The sequence below is a fragment of the Heterodontus francisci genome, chromosome 46 (assembly GCF_036365525.1).
Source record: "Heterodontus francisci isolate sHetFra1 chromosome 46, sHetFra1.hap1, whole genome shotgun sequence".
NCBI lineage: Eukaryota > Metazoa > Chordata > Chondrichthyes > Heterodontiformes > Heterodontidae > Heterodontus > Heterodontus francisci.
The window spans coordinates 19,148,048-19,165,878 of NC_090416.1; the positions used below are offsets into that span (position 1 = coordinate 19,148,048).

General features: G+C 55.3%; 1 protein-coding gene across 1 annotated transcript in view; it reads right to left on the bottom strand.

Annotated features, from left to right (window-relative positions):
• Positions 1 to 15,887: 15,887 nt before the first annotated feature.
• Positions 15,888 to 17,831, bottom strand: part of LOC137356918 (potassium/sodium hyperpolarization-activated cyclic nucleotide-gated channel 4-like) — a 137,780-nt gene continuing 135,836 nt past the window's right edge. Inside the window, exon 9 of the mRNA XM_068022763.1 lies at positions 15,888 to 17,325. Within this exon, the coding sequence (XP_067878864.1) occupies positions 16,115 to 17,325 (1,211 nt within the window). The 3' untranslated portion in view covers positions 15,888 to 16,114. The remainder of the gene's footprint in view (positions 17,326 to 17,831) is intronic.

Below are 17,831 nucleotides of genomic sequence, written 5' to 3' on the forward strand. Positions count from 1 at the left end.
TGCTCCTGTTCATTGTTCTTCTGTTCCATAGTTCAGTCTCCCTGTCCAGTTGTGCAGTGGGTCAAGCTGCGGGCGGAATTCAGCCACACCCTTCCAATTCAATCGCTGATCTCTGCTGAGTTAATAGAGCTCAACGTGACGACTTTAAATATTCCAATTGGCCTCAGTAGCTCGAGTAGAGGGAGGGGGGAAATCAGTCACTATTCCTGCTCCTCAACAGTACCTTCAGGAGAGGAGGGGACCCGTACCCCAGTGAGAGTCAGTACCTTCAGGAGAGGAGGGGACCCGTACCCCAGTGAGAGTCAGTACCTTCAGGAGAGGAGGGGACCCGTACCCCAGTGAGAGTCAGTACCTTCAGGAGAGGAAGGGACCCGTACCCCAGTGAGAGTCAGCACCTTCAGGAGAGGAGGGGACCCGTACCCCAGTGAGAGTCAGCACCTTCAGGAGAGGAGGGGACCCGTACCCCAGTGAGAGTCAGTACCTTCAGGAGAGGAGGGGACCCGTACCCCAGTGAGAGTCAGTACCTTCAGGAGAGGAGGGGACCCGTACCCCAGTGAGAGTCAGTACCTTCAGGAGAGGAGGGGACCCGTACCCCAGTGAGAGTCAGCACCTTCAGGAGAGGAGGGGACCCGTACCCCAGTGAGAGTCAGTACCTTCAGGAGAGGAGGGGACCCGTACCCCAGTGAGAGTCAGTACCTTCAGGAGAGGAGGGGACCCGTACCCCAGTGAGAGTCAGTACCTTCAGGAGAGGAGGGGACCCGTACCCCAGTGAGAGTCAGTACCTTCAGGAGAGGAGGTGACCCGTACCCCAGTGAGAGTCAGTACCTTCAGGAGAGGAGGGGACCCGTACCCCAGTGAGAGTCAGTACCTTCAGGAGAGGAGGGGACCCGTACCCCAGTGAGAGTCAGCACCTTCAGGAGAGGAGGGGACCCGTACCCCAGTGAGAGTCAGTACCTTCAGGAGAGGAGGGGACCCGTACCCCAGTGAGAGTCAGCACCTTCAGGAGAGGAGGTGACCCGTACCCCAGTGAGAGTCAGTACCTTCAGGAGAGGAGGGGACCCGTACCCCAGTGAGAGTCAGTACCTTCAGGACTGAGGGGGTATGGATTACTGATGGATTTTTCCTCATGGTCTGTGGTCTCACTAACAGACCTGCTGTTTATATTGAAGTGAGTGCAAGTTGCAGTCTCGGCCTCTGAGGATTAATCACTGGGTTGCGGCCATCTCAACGTCAGAGAGAATTGGAATCGCAGAGCTCCGAGAGCATGTGACTGTAACCATGGCAAATGTTGTTTGCTGTCGAGGTGCAGGGAGATGGGACGTTTTAAAGTGATTCTTGATCCCGAGCCTTGCTGTGCCCCTTGAGGGTCTGAATCTGGATGATCCGTGTGGAGATGGTGCATGTTCTGGTCGGATATCATTTAGTTTTATCAGGATCCGGGAGCAGCGGCAGTGCTCCAGCTGCACACTAGGTGGCAGTCACTCCCCACACTGAAACCCTGTCATTGACAGTGGGTCTCAGACACAGGGGTCTCTCCATTCATGACAATGTTGGAGGCCATTCAGCCGACCCAACAAAGCTCACCCCCACAATGTTTAACCATTCGTAGGTGTTCCCTCCCCTCTTCTACCCAGAGTTCACCCCTCCTGTTCAATACTGGCCCGCGTCAGATGGTCTTGGACCCCAATTCAGAGACAGGACACAAAAGCCAGGCTGACATTCCCAGTGCAGTACTGAGGGAGCGCCGCACTGTCGGAGGGTCAGTACTGAGGGAGCGCCGCACTGTCGGAGGGTCAGTACTGAGGGAGCGCCGCACTGTCGGAGGGTCAGTACTGAGGGAGCGCCGCACTGTCGGAGGGTCAGTACTGAGGGAGCACCGCACTGTCGGAGGGTCAGTACTGAGGGAGCGCCGCACTGTCGGAGGGTCAGTACTGAGGGAGCACCGCACTGTCGGAGGGTCAGTACTGAGGGAGTGCTGCACTGTCGGAGGGTCAGTACTGAGGGAGTGCTGCACTGTTTGGGGATCAGTACCGAGGGAGTGCTGCAGTGTTGGAGGTTCCAGTTTTCAGTTGAGACAGCTCTCTGTGACAGGTGAAAACAGGATCTGGCTTCTTTGTGATGCCCCTGTGTGCGAACAGCTTATGAGCCCACATGCCTGGTCTCACAGTCCACACTGGAAGCTGCTCTGCTGCTGAGCCACAGCTGGGAGCAGTGGAGGGATACAAGTGTTTGGACAGGAGGGTCCTGGACTGCCGTCACTGTTAATCTCTGTGGTCAGCTCATTGGTCCTCTGCACCCCCTTCCCCGAAGTCTGAATGTGTTTCAGACTGAGTCGACCTGTTACCCTCCCCTCTACCGCAGAGCCAGATGAAAGCACCTGTCCGTGCCTCTGGGAGGTGGACTGCTCTGACTGCTAGGGGTTAATTAGACAGGAGTCAGTCTGCAGAACAAACAGCTCCAGATTTCACAGACAGTGTGAGACACAGCCGTACAACCCAAGCAGTCTCCATAGCAACAGCCTTCCATTCAAGGTCAGGGATAACACAGAGAACCTCTGCTCCCCTCTTCCTGATATCGTCCACGCCTCTTGATTGACCTGTGACCCCATAATCGAACAACCTGCAAACCCAGTCTCTGAGCCACTGCAGTTCAACAACAATGCGCATTCTTATAGCACCTTAAATCCACTGAAACATATTCAGGAGTGATTGTCAGACACAATCTAACACTGAGACACAAGAGGAGGTATTTGGGGACAAGCAACCAAAAGCTTGGTCAAAGCGATAGGTTTTAAGGAGTGTCTTAAAGGAGGAGAGAGAGAGAGATGAGGTTTAGGGAGGGAATTCCAGAGCTTCAAGCTGGAATGGTGGAGCAGTGGGAATCAGGGGATGCTCAAGAGGCTGGAATTGGAGTGCAGAGATCTTGGAGGGTTACAGGACTGGAGGAGATTATAGAGATAGGGAGGGGTGTAGGGACTGGAGGAGGTTACAGAGATAGGGAGGGGTGCAGGGGCTGGAGGAGGTTACAGAGATAGGGAGGGGTGCAGGGGCTGGAGGAGGTTACAGAGATAGGGATGGGTGCAGGGGCTGGAGGAGGTTACAGAGATAGGGATGGGTGCAGGGGCTGGAGGAGGTTACAGAGATAGGGAGGGGTGTAGGGGCTGGAGGAGGTTACAGAGATAGGGAGGGGTGTAGGGACTGGAGGAGGTTACAGAGATAGGGAGGGATATAGGTGCTGGAGGAGGTTACAGAGATAGGGAGGGGTGCAGGGGCTGGAGGAGGTTACAGAGATAGGGATGGGTGCAGGGGCTGGAGGAGGTTACAGAGATAGGGAGGGGTGTAGGGGCTGGAGGAGGTTACAGAGATAGGGAGGGGTGTAGGGACTGGAGGAGGTTACAGAGATAGGGAGGGGTGTAGGGGCTGGAGGAGGTTACAGAGATAGGGAGGGATATAGGTGCTGGAGGAGGTTACAGAGATAGGGAGGGGTGTAGGGGCTGGAGGAGGTTACAGAGATAGGGAGGGATGTAGGTGTTGGAGGAGGTTACAGAGATAGGGAGGGGTGTAGGGACTGGAGGAGGTTACAGAGATAGGGAGGGGTGTAGGGACTGGAGGAGGTTACAGAGATAGGGAGGGGTGTAGGGGCTGGGGGAGGTTACAGAGATAGGGAGGGGTGCAGGGGCTGGAGGAGGTTACAGAGATAGGGAGGGGTGTAGGGGCTGGAGGAGGTTACAGAGATAGGGAGGGGTGTAGGGGCTGGAGGAGGTTACAGAGATAGGGAGGGGTGTAGGGGCTGGAGGAGGTTACAGAGATAGGGAGGGGTGTAGGGGCTGGAGGAGGTTACAGAGATAGGGAGGGGTGTAGGGGCTGGAGGAGGTTACAGAGATAGGGAGGGGTGTAGGGACTGGAGGAGGTTGCAGAGATAGGGAGGGGTGTAGGGGCTGGAGGAGGTTACAGAGATAGGGAGGGGTGTAGGGACTGGAGGAGGTTACAGAGATAGGGAGGGGTGTAGGGGCTGGGGGAGGTTACAGAGATAGGGAGGGGTGTAGGGGCTGGAGGAGGTTACAGAGATAGGGAGGGGTGTAGGGGCTGGAGGAGGTTACAGAGATAGGGAGGGGTGTAGGGACTGGAGGAGGTTGCAGAGATAGGGAGGAGTGTCGGGACTGGAGGAGGTTACAGAGATAGGGAGGGGATTTGGAAATAACGTGTTTTAAATTGGAGGTGTTACCGGACCGGGAGTGGGTGTCGGTCAGCGAGCTCGGACTGGGAGTGGGTGTCGGTCAGCGAGCTCGGACCGGGAGTGGATGTCGGTCAGCGAGCTCGGACCGGCAGTGGGTGTCGGTCAGCGAACTCGGACCGGGAGGAGGTGTCGGTCAGTGAGCTCGGACCGGGAGTGAGTGTCGGTCAGCGAGCTCGGACTGGGAGTGGGTGTCGGTCAGCGAGCTCGGACCGGGAGTGGATGTCGGTCAGCGAGCTCGGACCGGCAGTGGGTGTCGGTCAGCGAACTCGGACCGGGAGGAGGTGTCGGTCAGCGAGCTCGGACCGGGAGTGGGTGTCGGTCAGCGAGCTCGGACCGGGAGTGGGTGTCGGTCAGCGAGCTCGGACCGGGAGTCGGTGTCGGTCAGCGAGCTCGGACCGGGAGTCAGTGTCGGTCAGCGAGCTCGGACCGGGAGTCAGTGTCGGTCAGCGAGCTCGGACCGGGAGTCTGTGTCGGTCAGTGAGCTCGGACCGGGAGTCTGTGTCAGTCAGTGAGCTCGGACTGGGAGTGGGTGTCGGTCAGCGAGCTCGGAGCGGGAGTGGGTGTCGGTCAGCGAGTTCGGACCGGGAGTCGGTGTCGGTCAGTGAGCTCAGAGGAGGGTTTTGTGTGAACAGGAGTCAGTGCGAATTAGGATACAGGGCAGCAGAGTTTTGGATGAACTGATGTTTACAGAGGGTGGGAGATCGCCCAGTTTGAGCGCAGAGTCATTTTGGAAGGGAGTCTTTGGGGAGGGGGGTGCGGTTGCGGGTCAGGGACGGAGGTCTGAGGTGTGTATCTGCATGGCGTCCCTTCACCAGGCTCTGTGCTGGGGTCAGGGTTTGAAGTGACTGCCCGGTGAGCATCTCTTACACAGAATGTAACAGTTGTACAACCAAGCATGCTTCGTTTGGCTGGCAAGCTGGTAGAATGTGAAAATCGGATCACCCTATGGACAAAACTATGTAAATCTGTGACATCAAACGCCTCTTCAGAACCAACAAAGGACTAGCTCAAAGCCAGGCACCAGAAAGGGGAAAATCAGACAGGGTTCCTGTTCCTGATCAATGTCCAGTAAACCCTGGGTTAGAGAGAGAGGGGAAATCAGCCAGGGTTCCTGCTCCTGATCACTGTCCAGTGACCCCTGGGTTAGAGAGAGGGGAAAATCAGCCAGGGTTCCTGCTCCTGATCACTGACCAGTGACCCCTGGGTTAGAGAGAGGGGGAAATCAGTCAGGGTTCCTGCTCCTGATCACTGACCAGTGACCCCTGGGTTAGAGAGAGGGGAAATCAGCCAGGGTTCCTGCTCCTGATCTCTGTCCAGTGTCCCCTGGGTTAGAGAGAGGGGAAATCAGCCAGGGTTCCTGCTCCTGATCTCTGTCCAGTGTCCCCTGGGTTAGAGAGAGGGGAAATCAGCCAGGGTTCCTGCTCCTGATTGCTGTCCACTGACTCCTGGGTTAGAGAGAGGGGAAAATCAGCCAGGGTTCCTGCTCCTGATCACTGACCAGTGACCCCTGGGTTAGAGAGAGGGGAAATCAGCCAGGGTTCCTGCTCCTGATCTCTGTCCAGTGTCCCCTGGGTTAGAGAGAGGGGAAATCAGCCAGGGTTCCTGCTCCTGATCTCTGTCCAGTGTCCCCTGGGTTAGAGAGAGGAGGAAATCAGCCAGGGTTTCTGCTCCTGATCACTGTCCAGTGACCCCTGGGTTAGAGAGAGGGGAAATCAGCCAGGGTTCCTGCTCCTGATCACTGTCCAGTGACCCCTGGGTTAGAGAGAGGGGAAATCAGCCAGGGTTCCTGCTCCTGATCACTGACCAGTGACCCCTGGGTTAGAGAGAGGGGAAATCAGCCAGGATTCCTGCTCCTGATCACTGTCCAGTGACTCCTGGGTTAGAGAGAGGGGAAATCAGCCAGGGTTCCTGCTCCTGATCACTGACCAGTGACCCCTGGGTTAGAGAGAGGGGAAATCAGCCAGGGTTCCTGCTCCTGATCACTGACCAGTGACCCCTGGATTAGAGAGAGGGGGAAATCAGTCAGGGTTCCTGCTCCTGATCACTGACCAGTGACCCCTGGATTAGAGAGAGGGGGAAATCAGCCAGGGTTCCTGTTCCTGATCAATGTCCAGTGACCCCTGGGTTAGAAAGAGGGGGGAAATCAGCCAGGGTTCCTGCTCCTGATCACTGTCCAGTGACCCCTGGGTTAGAAAGAGGGGGGAAATCAGCCAGGGTTCCTGCTCCTGATCACTGTCCACTGACCCCTGGGTTAGAGAGAGAGGGGAAATCAGCCAGGGTTCCTGCTCCTGATCACTGTCCATTGACTGTTTAACAGCCACACTCTGTGGGAGTGAATGGGAAGGGGTTTGCTCCATTGGCATTGTGAATGCAGTTTGTCTGCATTATGAGAAAGTTGTCTGTTTCAGCAGGAATAACTAACTCAGCAGCAGCAATGTGTTTTTTGTGTTTATTTACATGATTTGCAGTTACAAAGATCTCTTTTTTTTCATTTCTCAATCATCTATATACAATAGGTAAAATAAAAAAATTGTTCTGCAGTATGAAAACTACAAGCTATGTACATTGACAGATTAAAAATTAAAAAATAAGTGTGAGAGGGAAGGGGCAGGCAATGCTGCATGGTGGCTGAACATACATTGAGAGTATCTGGGGTGAGACTGCAGCCTGCTCTGGCTCGGTCTGAAACCTGCTGCTATCACTTGGTCAAACCGTGCTGGAACTGACCACCTCTGCTCCCAACTGACCACCACAGACCACCTTTACCCCTCCATCCATTTTATTCCACATCCTCCCACCCATTTCTCCATTGACAAGCACAATTCGGCAAATTCTTCCCAGATCTCGGGCCATTAGACCAGTTGGAAGAAGTGACCGCTGCAGGACGGATGGTGTCCCTTCCTTTAGCCCCATCACTCGGGCATTCCTTCAGCGGCCTAGCTAGGATGGGGAGCTCACCTCAGGCACGGGGGGTGAGAATTAACCTCCGGGCTTCTTCATCTCATAGTGTGGGCCTGCGCCCAGTCAGTCCCCAGACTGAACCATCTGATCTCAGCCTGTGCAGCAGTTCAGGTACCAGTTACAGCTTCAGGACTCTCTCTTAGGAAAGGTTAAAATCAGTCAGGGTTCCTGTCCTGGTCACTGTCTCTAGGAGGTCAGTATGAGTGAGGACAGCATTGGTCTCATTGTGAAGTTCTCCAACAATCAGCACTCACTGTCTGGACTCACAAATGGCCCTTTGGCAGAGTGTTCAGCGCCTGTGGAACCCAGGTCCCAGTGAGAGTTGGTGCCTTCAGGAGAGGTGGGGAGTAGGCACACACGGATACACACGCACGCAGGTACCCACGCACACACGGATACACACGCATGCAGGTACCCACGCACACACGGATACACACGCACGCAGGTACCCACGCACACACGGATACACACGCACGCAGGTACCCACGCACACACGGATACACACGCACGCAGGTACTCACGCACACACGGATACACACGCACGCAGGTACCCACGCACACACGGATACACACGCACGCAGGTACCCACGCACACACGGATACACACGCACGCAGGTACCCACGCACACACGGATACACACGCACGCAGGTACCCACGCGCACACGGATACACACGCACGCAGGTACCCACGCGCACACGGATACACACGCACGCAGGTACCCACGCGCACACGGATACACACGCATGCAGGTACCCACGCACACACGGATACACACGCACGCACGCAGGTACCCACGCACACACGGATACACACGCACGCAGGTACCCACGCACACACGGATACACACGCACGCAGGTACCCACGCACACACGGATACACACGCACGCAGGTACCCACGCACACACGGATACACACGCACGCAGGTACCCACGCACACATGGATACACACGGATACAAACATACACGCAAATACGCATATGCACACAGATACGCATGCAGGTACACATGCGTGCACAGATACAGATCTATACAGATGCACACAGGCACACACACACGCACGAAGATACACATAGATAAAGGTACAAACACACACGCAGATATAGATATACACATGCACATAGACAGATACATACACACATATGCACACAGATGCACACAGATACATGCACACGCACGCAGATGCACATAGATACACACACATGCAGATACAAACATACACTCATACACATATGCACGCAGATACAAATACACATGCAGGTACATGCAAGCAGGTACACACACATACATACACACATACACACACACATGCAGGTGCACACAGATGCAGGTACAAACATGCATGCAGATACAGACATACACAAATACACACATACATGCACATAGACAGATACATACACACATATGCACGCAGATACACACACATGCAGATACACACGCTGATAAATACAGAAATACATATACAAACACATATACACACATACACACACATGCAGATACACATACACAGATACATACACAAACAGATATACAAACACACAGATACACGTGCGCGCACACGCATGCAGACACACACACAGATGCACACAGATTTACAAAGTAACACAAAAACAGAAAGATAAACACACACACAGATGTACATGCACATACAGACACACAACACACATATATACACAGATAAACACACACAGATTTACACAGACATATAAACACACAAACACAGATACAAACAGACTTGCACAGACACACATGCACATGCAGACACACAACACACAGATACACATATGCAGACAAACACAGAGATAAACAAACATAGATGCACACACGCACACAGATAAACATGCGACCCGAGATAAACACACACACGCAGATACACAGACACACACATACACAAACACACAGATACACACATAATGACACAGACAGAGGTGCACAGACAGGCACACACATGAACAGTCACACAGATACAGAGACATGCACACACAGATACCCACACAAAGAGATACATAGGCACAGACAGATACGCACACAAGACACACACACAGATACACACAACACATGCAGACGCACACACACACAAACCTTCCAATAGCTGTCTCCTGATGGTAATCAGGAGTGGGAATCCTGACTGCTGCTATTTGCATGGCCGCACGATAACTTAAAGTGGCCAACTTGTGAGTAGCCTGTGTCACCACTCAGAGGGAGCCTTGATTGTGAGTCTCAGATGCAGAATGGCATTGGGACGGAGGTGGAGGGGCAGAGGACAAGCTTGCGTTCCCTCGACCCTTCAAATACCATCCACTCTACAGAGACCCCGCAACGGGGGGTTCTTGTTCAGAGATTCCAGACCCATCCAGCAGGCCTGGACAAGCTCTGAAGGGATTTGGTGCTTGTTTAAACCGGGAATGTGCCTATCTTCAGTCCATGTATTGTTGCAGTTTGCTTAAGGTCACTGTTAATCTTACAGGATTACAGAATGCTGGAAGCTGTTCCCAGCGGAATAACGGAACCCCAAGTGAAAGAAGGTGTGTTTGTTAGTTGAGAGCGTGGGTGAAGGCATCGAGCAATGACCTGGGTCGTGCACACACCCAAGATGACACCAGCCCAGTTTTTCGTTCCAACAAGGAGCAGGTTGGGGTTGAGGGGATGGTGGGGGAGGTAAACATCAAAATAAGAGTAAGGAGGAGAGGCCAGTGAGACAGCTCCCCAGACCGGGTTGGGGGCAATGTACCCTCTTCACTTTAGGGACTTTCAATATTCATCGACACCCCAATACATTGTCTTTCGGCTGATTTCTTGAGGGGTTTTAAAGGAATGGTGCCCCAAATGCATGTGCTTAAAGGGGCAGTGCCATGCAGTGGGCACCACCGTGCTACCGGCTTCACATCAGCATTCTCTCCTCCGTTTCTGCCCCTCAACCCTCCCATGAAGGCGCTGACTCTCACCGGGGCACTCATACAAGCGATTGTTCCTCAAGTGTGAGGCCCGGCAGGTGAGGGCTGGAAGGCTGTTCGACTGCAGACGGCATCGCCTGTGCTCAGCTGCCAGACAGAGCTGCCTTTCTGCAGCAGGAGCACTGGACAGTGATCAGGAGGTGGGAACCCGGTCTGATTTACTCCCCTGCAAAACTTCCACAGTTCAGGGACGCTGAGGGAATCTGTAGCCGCCCCTGCCCCTGCCCCTGCCCCTGCCCGTCGTCCCCACCACCCGACTCGACTCCTCTCTTGGCTTTGACCAGCAAAGTTTAAGAAGCAAACAAGGGGCCATCTGCTCTGTGTGACTCAGTGCTAAATATTTACATGTTAAAATCCGTCTATATTAAGCTCTCCGAACCGCAAAATGATTACGCAGTCTGAATATTAAGCACCAGCGGATTCCTGCATCTCATTCTATCACTGGCACACTATTTCATTCAGAAACAAATGCACCTTGTGACTCCTTAACCCACCAATCAAGAACTGTCCTCTTTAATCAGAAACATCCAATAGGATCTGAGCTTCTGATTATCCAATTGTTGGGATTTACAAAGATCTGGGGGAGTCATGTGATGACGTCATGCTTGCGTTTGCATGTTTGTGTATGTTTTGTGTGCCGACATGTGTCTGTGTGCGGGCAGGCGTGTGTCTGCAAAATGTGCAGGTGTGTGTACAATGTGTTCTGAATTTCTGTGTGCGTGTGTGTGTCTCTGCATGTGGCATGTATGTCTGCTTGCATGTGCACATCCATGTGTGCACTATGTGCAACCTGTGGACGTAAGTCTGCAGCATGTGTTTGCAGGCGCACGTGTGTGGATGTGCTTTTGTATCTGTATGTGCGTGCATGTGATAAATGTGCATTAGGTATGTGTGAATATACACGTGGCTGTGCATGTGTGTTGGGGGGATGGTTACATTGTCTAATTTTTGACGGTACAGTTTGGTGTTGAGAACCCCCAGCCCATTTTGTACCTTTTGTTACATTTACACCCTTGTCCCTTGTATTTTGATAGCAGCCTCCCTCCTCACCCGCGGGGCTCACCTTACCCCAGTCACATTGCACAGTGGACCGCGTAATCATCTGCACACACCTCGTATGCAAGTGACCAGGTGAAGTGTATGCCCACTGTCGGTGACCCACTCCCTCGTATTACTCCTGCTCGCTGAGCCCAGATTACTGTGTACACCTGCTGCTCCTGCACGTTTGTTCCTCTGCCTCCTCCTTACCTTCACAAACCTCTCTCTCGGCCATTACTCACCTCGCTGAGCTCGCTTTATGCCACCTCCCCCAGCCACACAGCCCGCACCTTTTCATCCTGCCCCTTTGATAGTTATTTTTCGGACCGTTCTCACTACATCGTGAGGTGGGGTGGGGGGTTAAATCTGGAGCTCATGTTAACTATCCAGGGGCTGGGAAAGGATGAAATTGCCCAGGGAGTTTAAGACAAGGAAGCAGTCACACAAATTCCAAGCCTGGTTTCACACAGTGGGGGGAGTGGTGGGGGGGGCGGGGGGTGTTGCAGGGAACTAGAAAATGGGCCTCTGGAAGCGTACATAAGACACCGGGTACATTCTACCTACAGACAACGTAGTCGCCTAACAAACTCACACAGCCACAGTGTACCCCTCCCCTCCCCTCCCCACACACACACACACACACACACACGCAGACGGTTAGGGTGTGTTCATAGATTGCATTTTCCTTGTTAACTGCAAGGCATCAGGAAGACATTGGACAATGACAGGAATTATTGGGACCTTCAGCTCAATGATTGGGTGGGTACCCAGTCTAACGCTATTGCCAGGGTCCCCAGTGGGTCCCTGGTACATACAGTTATTCCTTTAAATGAGTAAAGGAGAGGGAGCTAGTGCAATACGGTAAATGCGTCAAATTGTTAGTTTGTACCATCATTTTACCAGCTTTGGTCTCTTCCTTTGTAGTGAGATTGCTTTGATTGTTAATTCCTGCGTTTTCTGCCCTCTGGCTGAATCACCCTCTGTACCCTCTTCAGCAGGAGAAACAGTCTGGGATCTCAGTTGCCCTGGCAGAAATCTCTCAGGGTGAGCTGCTCATGTGTGAACTCATTGGCAATGCTGGTCCCACCATCTCCAGATGCTCTTTGGTCAGCAGCAGCTGCTTAGACCCTAGGGCGGGCAAGCCTAACCAAGCCAGAGGTCAGGGGCCTCGGGGTGATGTGGCGCTGAATCTCCTCCCAGAGGTTCCCTCACCCATGTTGGCCAATCAGTTGTGTTCAACCAAAGAGCCGCAAAGCAACTGAAAGGAGGAACCACTGCCAGACGAAACAATCCTGAGTTTTGTTTTCTGTTGATTGACTGGAGAGAGATGTGAAGTTTCAGACCCTGGAATGTTTCAGCTTTTTGCTGCAATGAAGTTTGATCCCATTTTAAGATTAAAAACACAGACGACCATCAGATTTTCATGGGAAGTTGGTCCCAGTTTCCAAGTCTTGATTCTAGAGAGTTTGTTCGATATCCAGTGTCGCCCGGCTTTCCTCACTGTCCTGCCAGTGTCGCCCGGCTTTCCTCACTGTCCTGCCAGTGTCGCCCGGCTTTCCTCACTGTCCTGTGTCCAGCCTATTTGTCTTCGGATGATATGTTTTTCTAACAGGTGATTGATATTCATTCGAAGTGTGATTAAGGACAGCCACGGGCCCAGATTAATGTCGGTTTGGGGGAAATCTTTCCCCCTCTGCTCTCCTCCTCCAATCCCCTCCCCCTCTGCTCTCCTCCTTCAATCCCCTCCCCCTCTGCTCTCCTCCCTAAATCCCCTCCCCCTCTGCTCTCCTCCCTAAATCCCCTCCCCCTCTGCTCTCCTCCTCCAATCCCCTCCCCCTCTGCTCTCCTCCCTAAATCCCCTCCCCCTCTGCTCTCCTCCCTAAATCCCCTCCCCCTCTGCTCTCCTCCCTAAATCCCCTCCCCCTCTGCTCTCCTCCTCCAATCCCCTCCCCCTCTGCTCTCCTCCTTCAATCCCCTCCCCCTCTGCTCTCCTCCCTAAATCCCCTCCCCCTCTGCTCTCCTCCCTAAATCCCCTCCCCCTCTGCTCTCCTCCTCCAATCCCCTCCCCCTCTGCTCTCCTCCCTAAATCCCCTCCCCCTCTGCTCTCCTCCTCCAATCCCCTCCCCCTCTGTTCTCCTCCTTCAATCCCCTCCCCTGCTCTCCTCCTTCAATCCCCTCCCACGCTCTCCTCCCTAAATCCCCTCCCCCTCTGCTCTCCTCCTTCAATCCCCTCCCCCTCTGCTCTCCTCCTTCAATCCCCTCCCCCTCTGCTCTCCTCCTCCAATCCCCTCCCCCTCTGCTCTCCTCCTCCAATCCCCTCCCCGGCTCTCCTCCTCCAATCCCCTCCCCCGCTCTCCTCCTCCAATCCCCTCCCCCTCTGCTCGCCTCCTCCAATCCCCTCCCCGGCTCTCCTCCTCCAATCCCCTCCCCCTCTGCTCTCCTCCTCCAATGCCCTCCCCCTGCTCTCCTCCTCCAATCCCCTCCCCCTCTGCTCTCCTCCTCCAATCCCCTCCCCTGCTCTCCTCCTCCAATCCCCTCCCCCTCTGCTCGCCTCCTCCAATCCCCTCCCCGGCTCTCCTCCTCCAATCCCCTCCCCGGCTCTCCTCCTCCAATCCCCTCCCCGGCTCTCCTCCTCCAATCCCCTCCCCCTCTGCTCTCCTCCTCCAATCCCCTCCCCCTCTGCTCGCCTCCTCCAATCCCCTCCCCGGCTCTCCTCCTCCAATCCCCTCCCCGGCTCTCCTCCTCCAATCCCCTCCCCGGCTCTCCTCCTCCAATCCCCTCCCCCGCTCTCCACCTCCAATCCCCTCCCCCTCTGCTCTCCTCCTCCAATGCCCTCCCCCTGCTCTCCTCCTCCAATCCCCTCCCCCTCTGCTCTCCTCCTCCAATCCCCTCCCCCTCTGCTCTCCTCCTCCAATCCCCTCCCCCTCTGCTCTCCTCCTCCAATCCCCTCCCCCTCTGCTCTCCTCCTCCAATCCCCTTCCCCTCTGCTTTCCACTCCAATCCCCTCCCCCTCTGCTTTCCACTCCAATCTCCTCCCCTTCTGCTCTCCTCCTCCAATCCCCTCCCCCTCTGCTCTCCTCCTCCAATCCCCTCCCCTGCTCTCCTCCTCCAATCCCCTCCCCCTCTGCTCTCCTCCTCCAATCCCCTCCCCAGCTCTCCTCCTCCAATCCCCTCCCCTGCTCTCCTCCTCCAATCCCCTCCCCCTCTGCTCGCCTCCTCCAATCCCCTCCCCGGCTCTCCTCCTCCAATCCCCTCCCCGGCTCTCCTCCTCCAATCCCCTCCCCGGCTCTCCTCCTCCAATCCCCTCCCCCGCTCTCCACCTCCAATCCCCTCCCCCTCTGCTCTCCTCCTCCAATCCCCTCCCCTTCTGCTCTCCTCTTCCAATCCCCTCCCCCGCTCTCGTCCTCCAATCCCCTCCCCCTCTGTTCTCCTCCTCCGATCCCCTCCCCCTCTGCTCTCCTCCTCCAATCCCGTCCCCCTCTGCTATCCCCTCCAATCCCCTCCCCCGCTCTCCTCCTCCAATCCCCTCCCCCTCTGCTCTCCTCCTCTAATCCCCTCCCCCGCTCTCCTCCAATCCCCTTCCCCTCTGCTCTCCTCCTCCAATCCCCTCCCCCTCTGCTCTCCTCCTCCAATCCCCTCCCCCTCTGCTCTCCTCCTCCAATCCCCTCCCCCTCTGCTCTCCTCCTCCAATCCCCTCCCCCTCTGCTCTCCACCTCCAATCCCCTCCCCTCTGCTCTCCTCCTCCAATCCCCTCCCCCTCTGCTCTCCTCCTCCAATCCCCTCCCCCTCTGCTCTCCACCTCCAATCCCCTCCCCCGCTCTCCACCTCCAATCCCCTCCCCCTCTGCTCTCCACCTCCAATCCCCTCCCCCTCTGCTCTCCTCTTCCAATCCCCTCCCCCGCTCTCCTCCTCCAATCCCCTCCCCCTCTGTTCTCCTCCTCCGATCCCCTCCCCCTCTGTTCTTCTCCTCCGATCCCCTCCCCCTCTGTTCTTCTCCTCCGATTCCCTCCCCCTCTGCTCTCCTCCTCCAATCCCCTCCCCCGCTCTCCTCCTCCAATCCCCTCCCCCTCTGCTCTCCCCTCCAATCCCCTCCCCCTCTGCTCTCCCCTCCAATCCCCTCCCCCGCTCTCCTCCTCCAATCCCCTCCCCCTCTGCTCTCCTCCTCCAATCCCCTCCCCCTCTGCTCTCCTCCTCCAATCCCCTCCCCCTCTGCTCTCCTCTTCCAATCCCCTCCCCCTCTGCTCTCCTCCTCCAATCCCCTCCCCCGCTCTCCTCCAATTCCCCCTTCCTCTGCACTCTTCCTCCAGTTTGTCTATTCTTTCTCTTTGTCCCTTCTTTTGTCTCCTCTATCCCCGTTTCTATCACCTTTAGTTCCTGTCTCCTCTCCCTCCTTTCTTCCCTCTCTCTCCTCCCCTCCCCACCTTTCTTTCTCCCTTCTCTCTCTCTGTCTCCCTCCTTTCTCACTTCCCTTTCGCTCTTCCCGTTTTCTCTCTCTCCCCCCTCCTTTCTCTGTCTCCTCCCTTCCATTCTCTCTCTCTCCTCCCCTCCTTTCTCTCTCTCTCCTCCCCTCCTCTCTCTCTCTCTTCCCCTCCTTTTTCTCTCTCCTCCTCTCCTTTCTCCCTTCTCCTCTTTTCTCTCTCTCCTCCCCTCCTTTCTCCCCTCTCCTCTTTTTTCCCTCTCCTCCCCTCCTTTCTCTCTCTCCTCCCATGCTTTCTTCATTTCCTCTCTCCCTCTCCCTCCTTTCTCCCTCAAATAGATTTCACATTAACCAGAAGTGGAGGTTGGCTGAGAGTGTTCTCTCCTCTGTGGGGCTCTGCAGAAGTTGGCAGTCACACTCTAAAACAACCAACTACCACGGGAAAGGTGCATGAGGAATTGGAGGCCAGTCAACCATTGGCACCATCTTTTCTGGACTTGCTTTCATCTCTACATGTTGGAAGGAAGTTTGGGCCGATCAGTCTCCAATTCTGGGCTAAACACAACTGAGCTCTTCCTGGCTGGAGGTAAGTCTTTGGGCGCCGAGGCTGAGGACTGTGAGGAGGGGGTAGGAGTGGAGGTGGCAGGTCTTTGAGGAGAAACCAGAGGAGCAGGGGACATTTGCTGGGTGGAAACAGCCTGCCCTGTAAAACCGCTGGATGCTTTACTGAAGAACCCAGTGACAGAGGAAGATGAAAGCTGGGTGATGTTACCGGCAGATTTCCTGGCGTATTGAGTGGGACTGCGGTTCATTGACTGCATCATCTTGTTGGGCAAGACTGGTTGAGATGCAGAAAGTAGCCTGGCATCCTGCGTCAGTTGCCCAGTGGGCAGTCCTTGGGCACTCTTGTGTTTAACCAGCTGCTGGGGGGTGTAGGAGACCTGTTGGGTTGGAATAGACCCATGGGAGCCCATCACCCTGGACAGACTGTAATGGAAGGTTTTCCCGGACAACGGGCTTTGTGCTGGGCTCGACAGTCGGCTCCCACCAGGCTGCTGGATGAGGGAGGTTGACCGCGAAGCTGTTCTTGATTGCAGGGTTTGAGGCTGGGGCTCCTTTTCCCCCTGTGTTTGGGGTGGGGCTTGCTCCCTACCCTTTGGGTGCTGCCCCTCTGCTCCGGATGTTGGCCCGCCTCCCTCTGAAACCTGCTGGCCCGAGGGAGGTGGACCTGCCACAGTCTGGCGGCCCTGCCCGCCCTCTGACCCCAGCTGCTGCGGAACTAACGGTGATCCAGACACCGGCGTCTGCAGTTGGGACTGGACCGCAGAGGAGGAGCCAACGGATGAAGACTTGGAGCTCTGGAGGACTGGGTGTGAGCGTCTAACCTGCTTGGAATGAGCAATCTCCACCGCCAGTGGGCTGGACAAAGAAGCAGGTGGCAAGAAGATGGCGGTTGGCATGTTGTGTTGGTGAGTCAGGGCGATGGCGACAGAGGTGGTAGCAGCTGCGGTTTGGAGAGGTGCATGGACTAGAGGAGCCCAGATGACCGGTTTGGGATGGATGTCTTTGACTGCACTCATCATCTGATGCTCCTGGATGCTGTGAGCCATGTCTCTGTCGTGTTTGACGATTTGTTGGATAATCTCATTGTCTCGGTTATTGAGGGATCCCGAGTTGGAACCATCCATCCCTTTACGCAGGAGCACAGAGTTCTTCTTTCCTACAGGAACAAGCACAAGAAATAGAAGGGACAGAGTGAACGCCGGGAGACTTGGAAAAGGGACAGAGTGATCGCCGGGAGACTCGGGAAAGGGACAGAGTGATCGCCGGGAGACTCGGGAAATGGACAGAGTGATCACCGGGAGACTCGGGAAAGGGACAGAGTGATCGCCGGGAGACTCGGGAAAGGGACAGAGTGATCGCCGGGAGACTCGGGAAAGGGACAGAGTGATCACCGGGAGACTCGGGAAAGGGACAGAGTGATCGCCGGGAGACTCGGGAAATGGACAGAGTGATCGCCGGGAGACTCGGGAAAGGGACAGAGTGATCGCCGGGAGACTCGGGAAATGGACAGAGTGATCGTCGGGAGACTCGGGAAAGGGACAGAGTGATCGCCGGGAGACTCGGGAAATGGACAGAGTGATCGCCGGGAGACTCGGGAAAGGGACAGAGTGATCGCCGGGAGACTCGGGAAAGGGACAGAGTGATCGCCGGGAGACTCGGGAA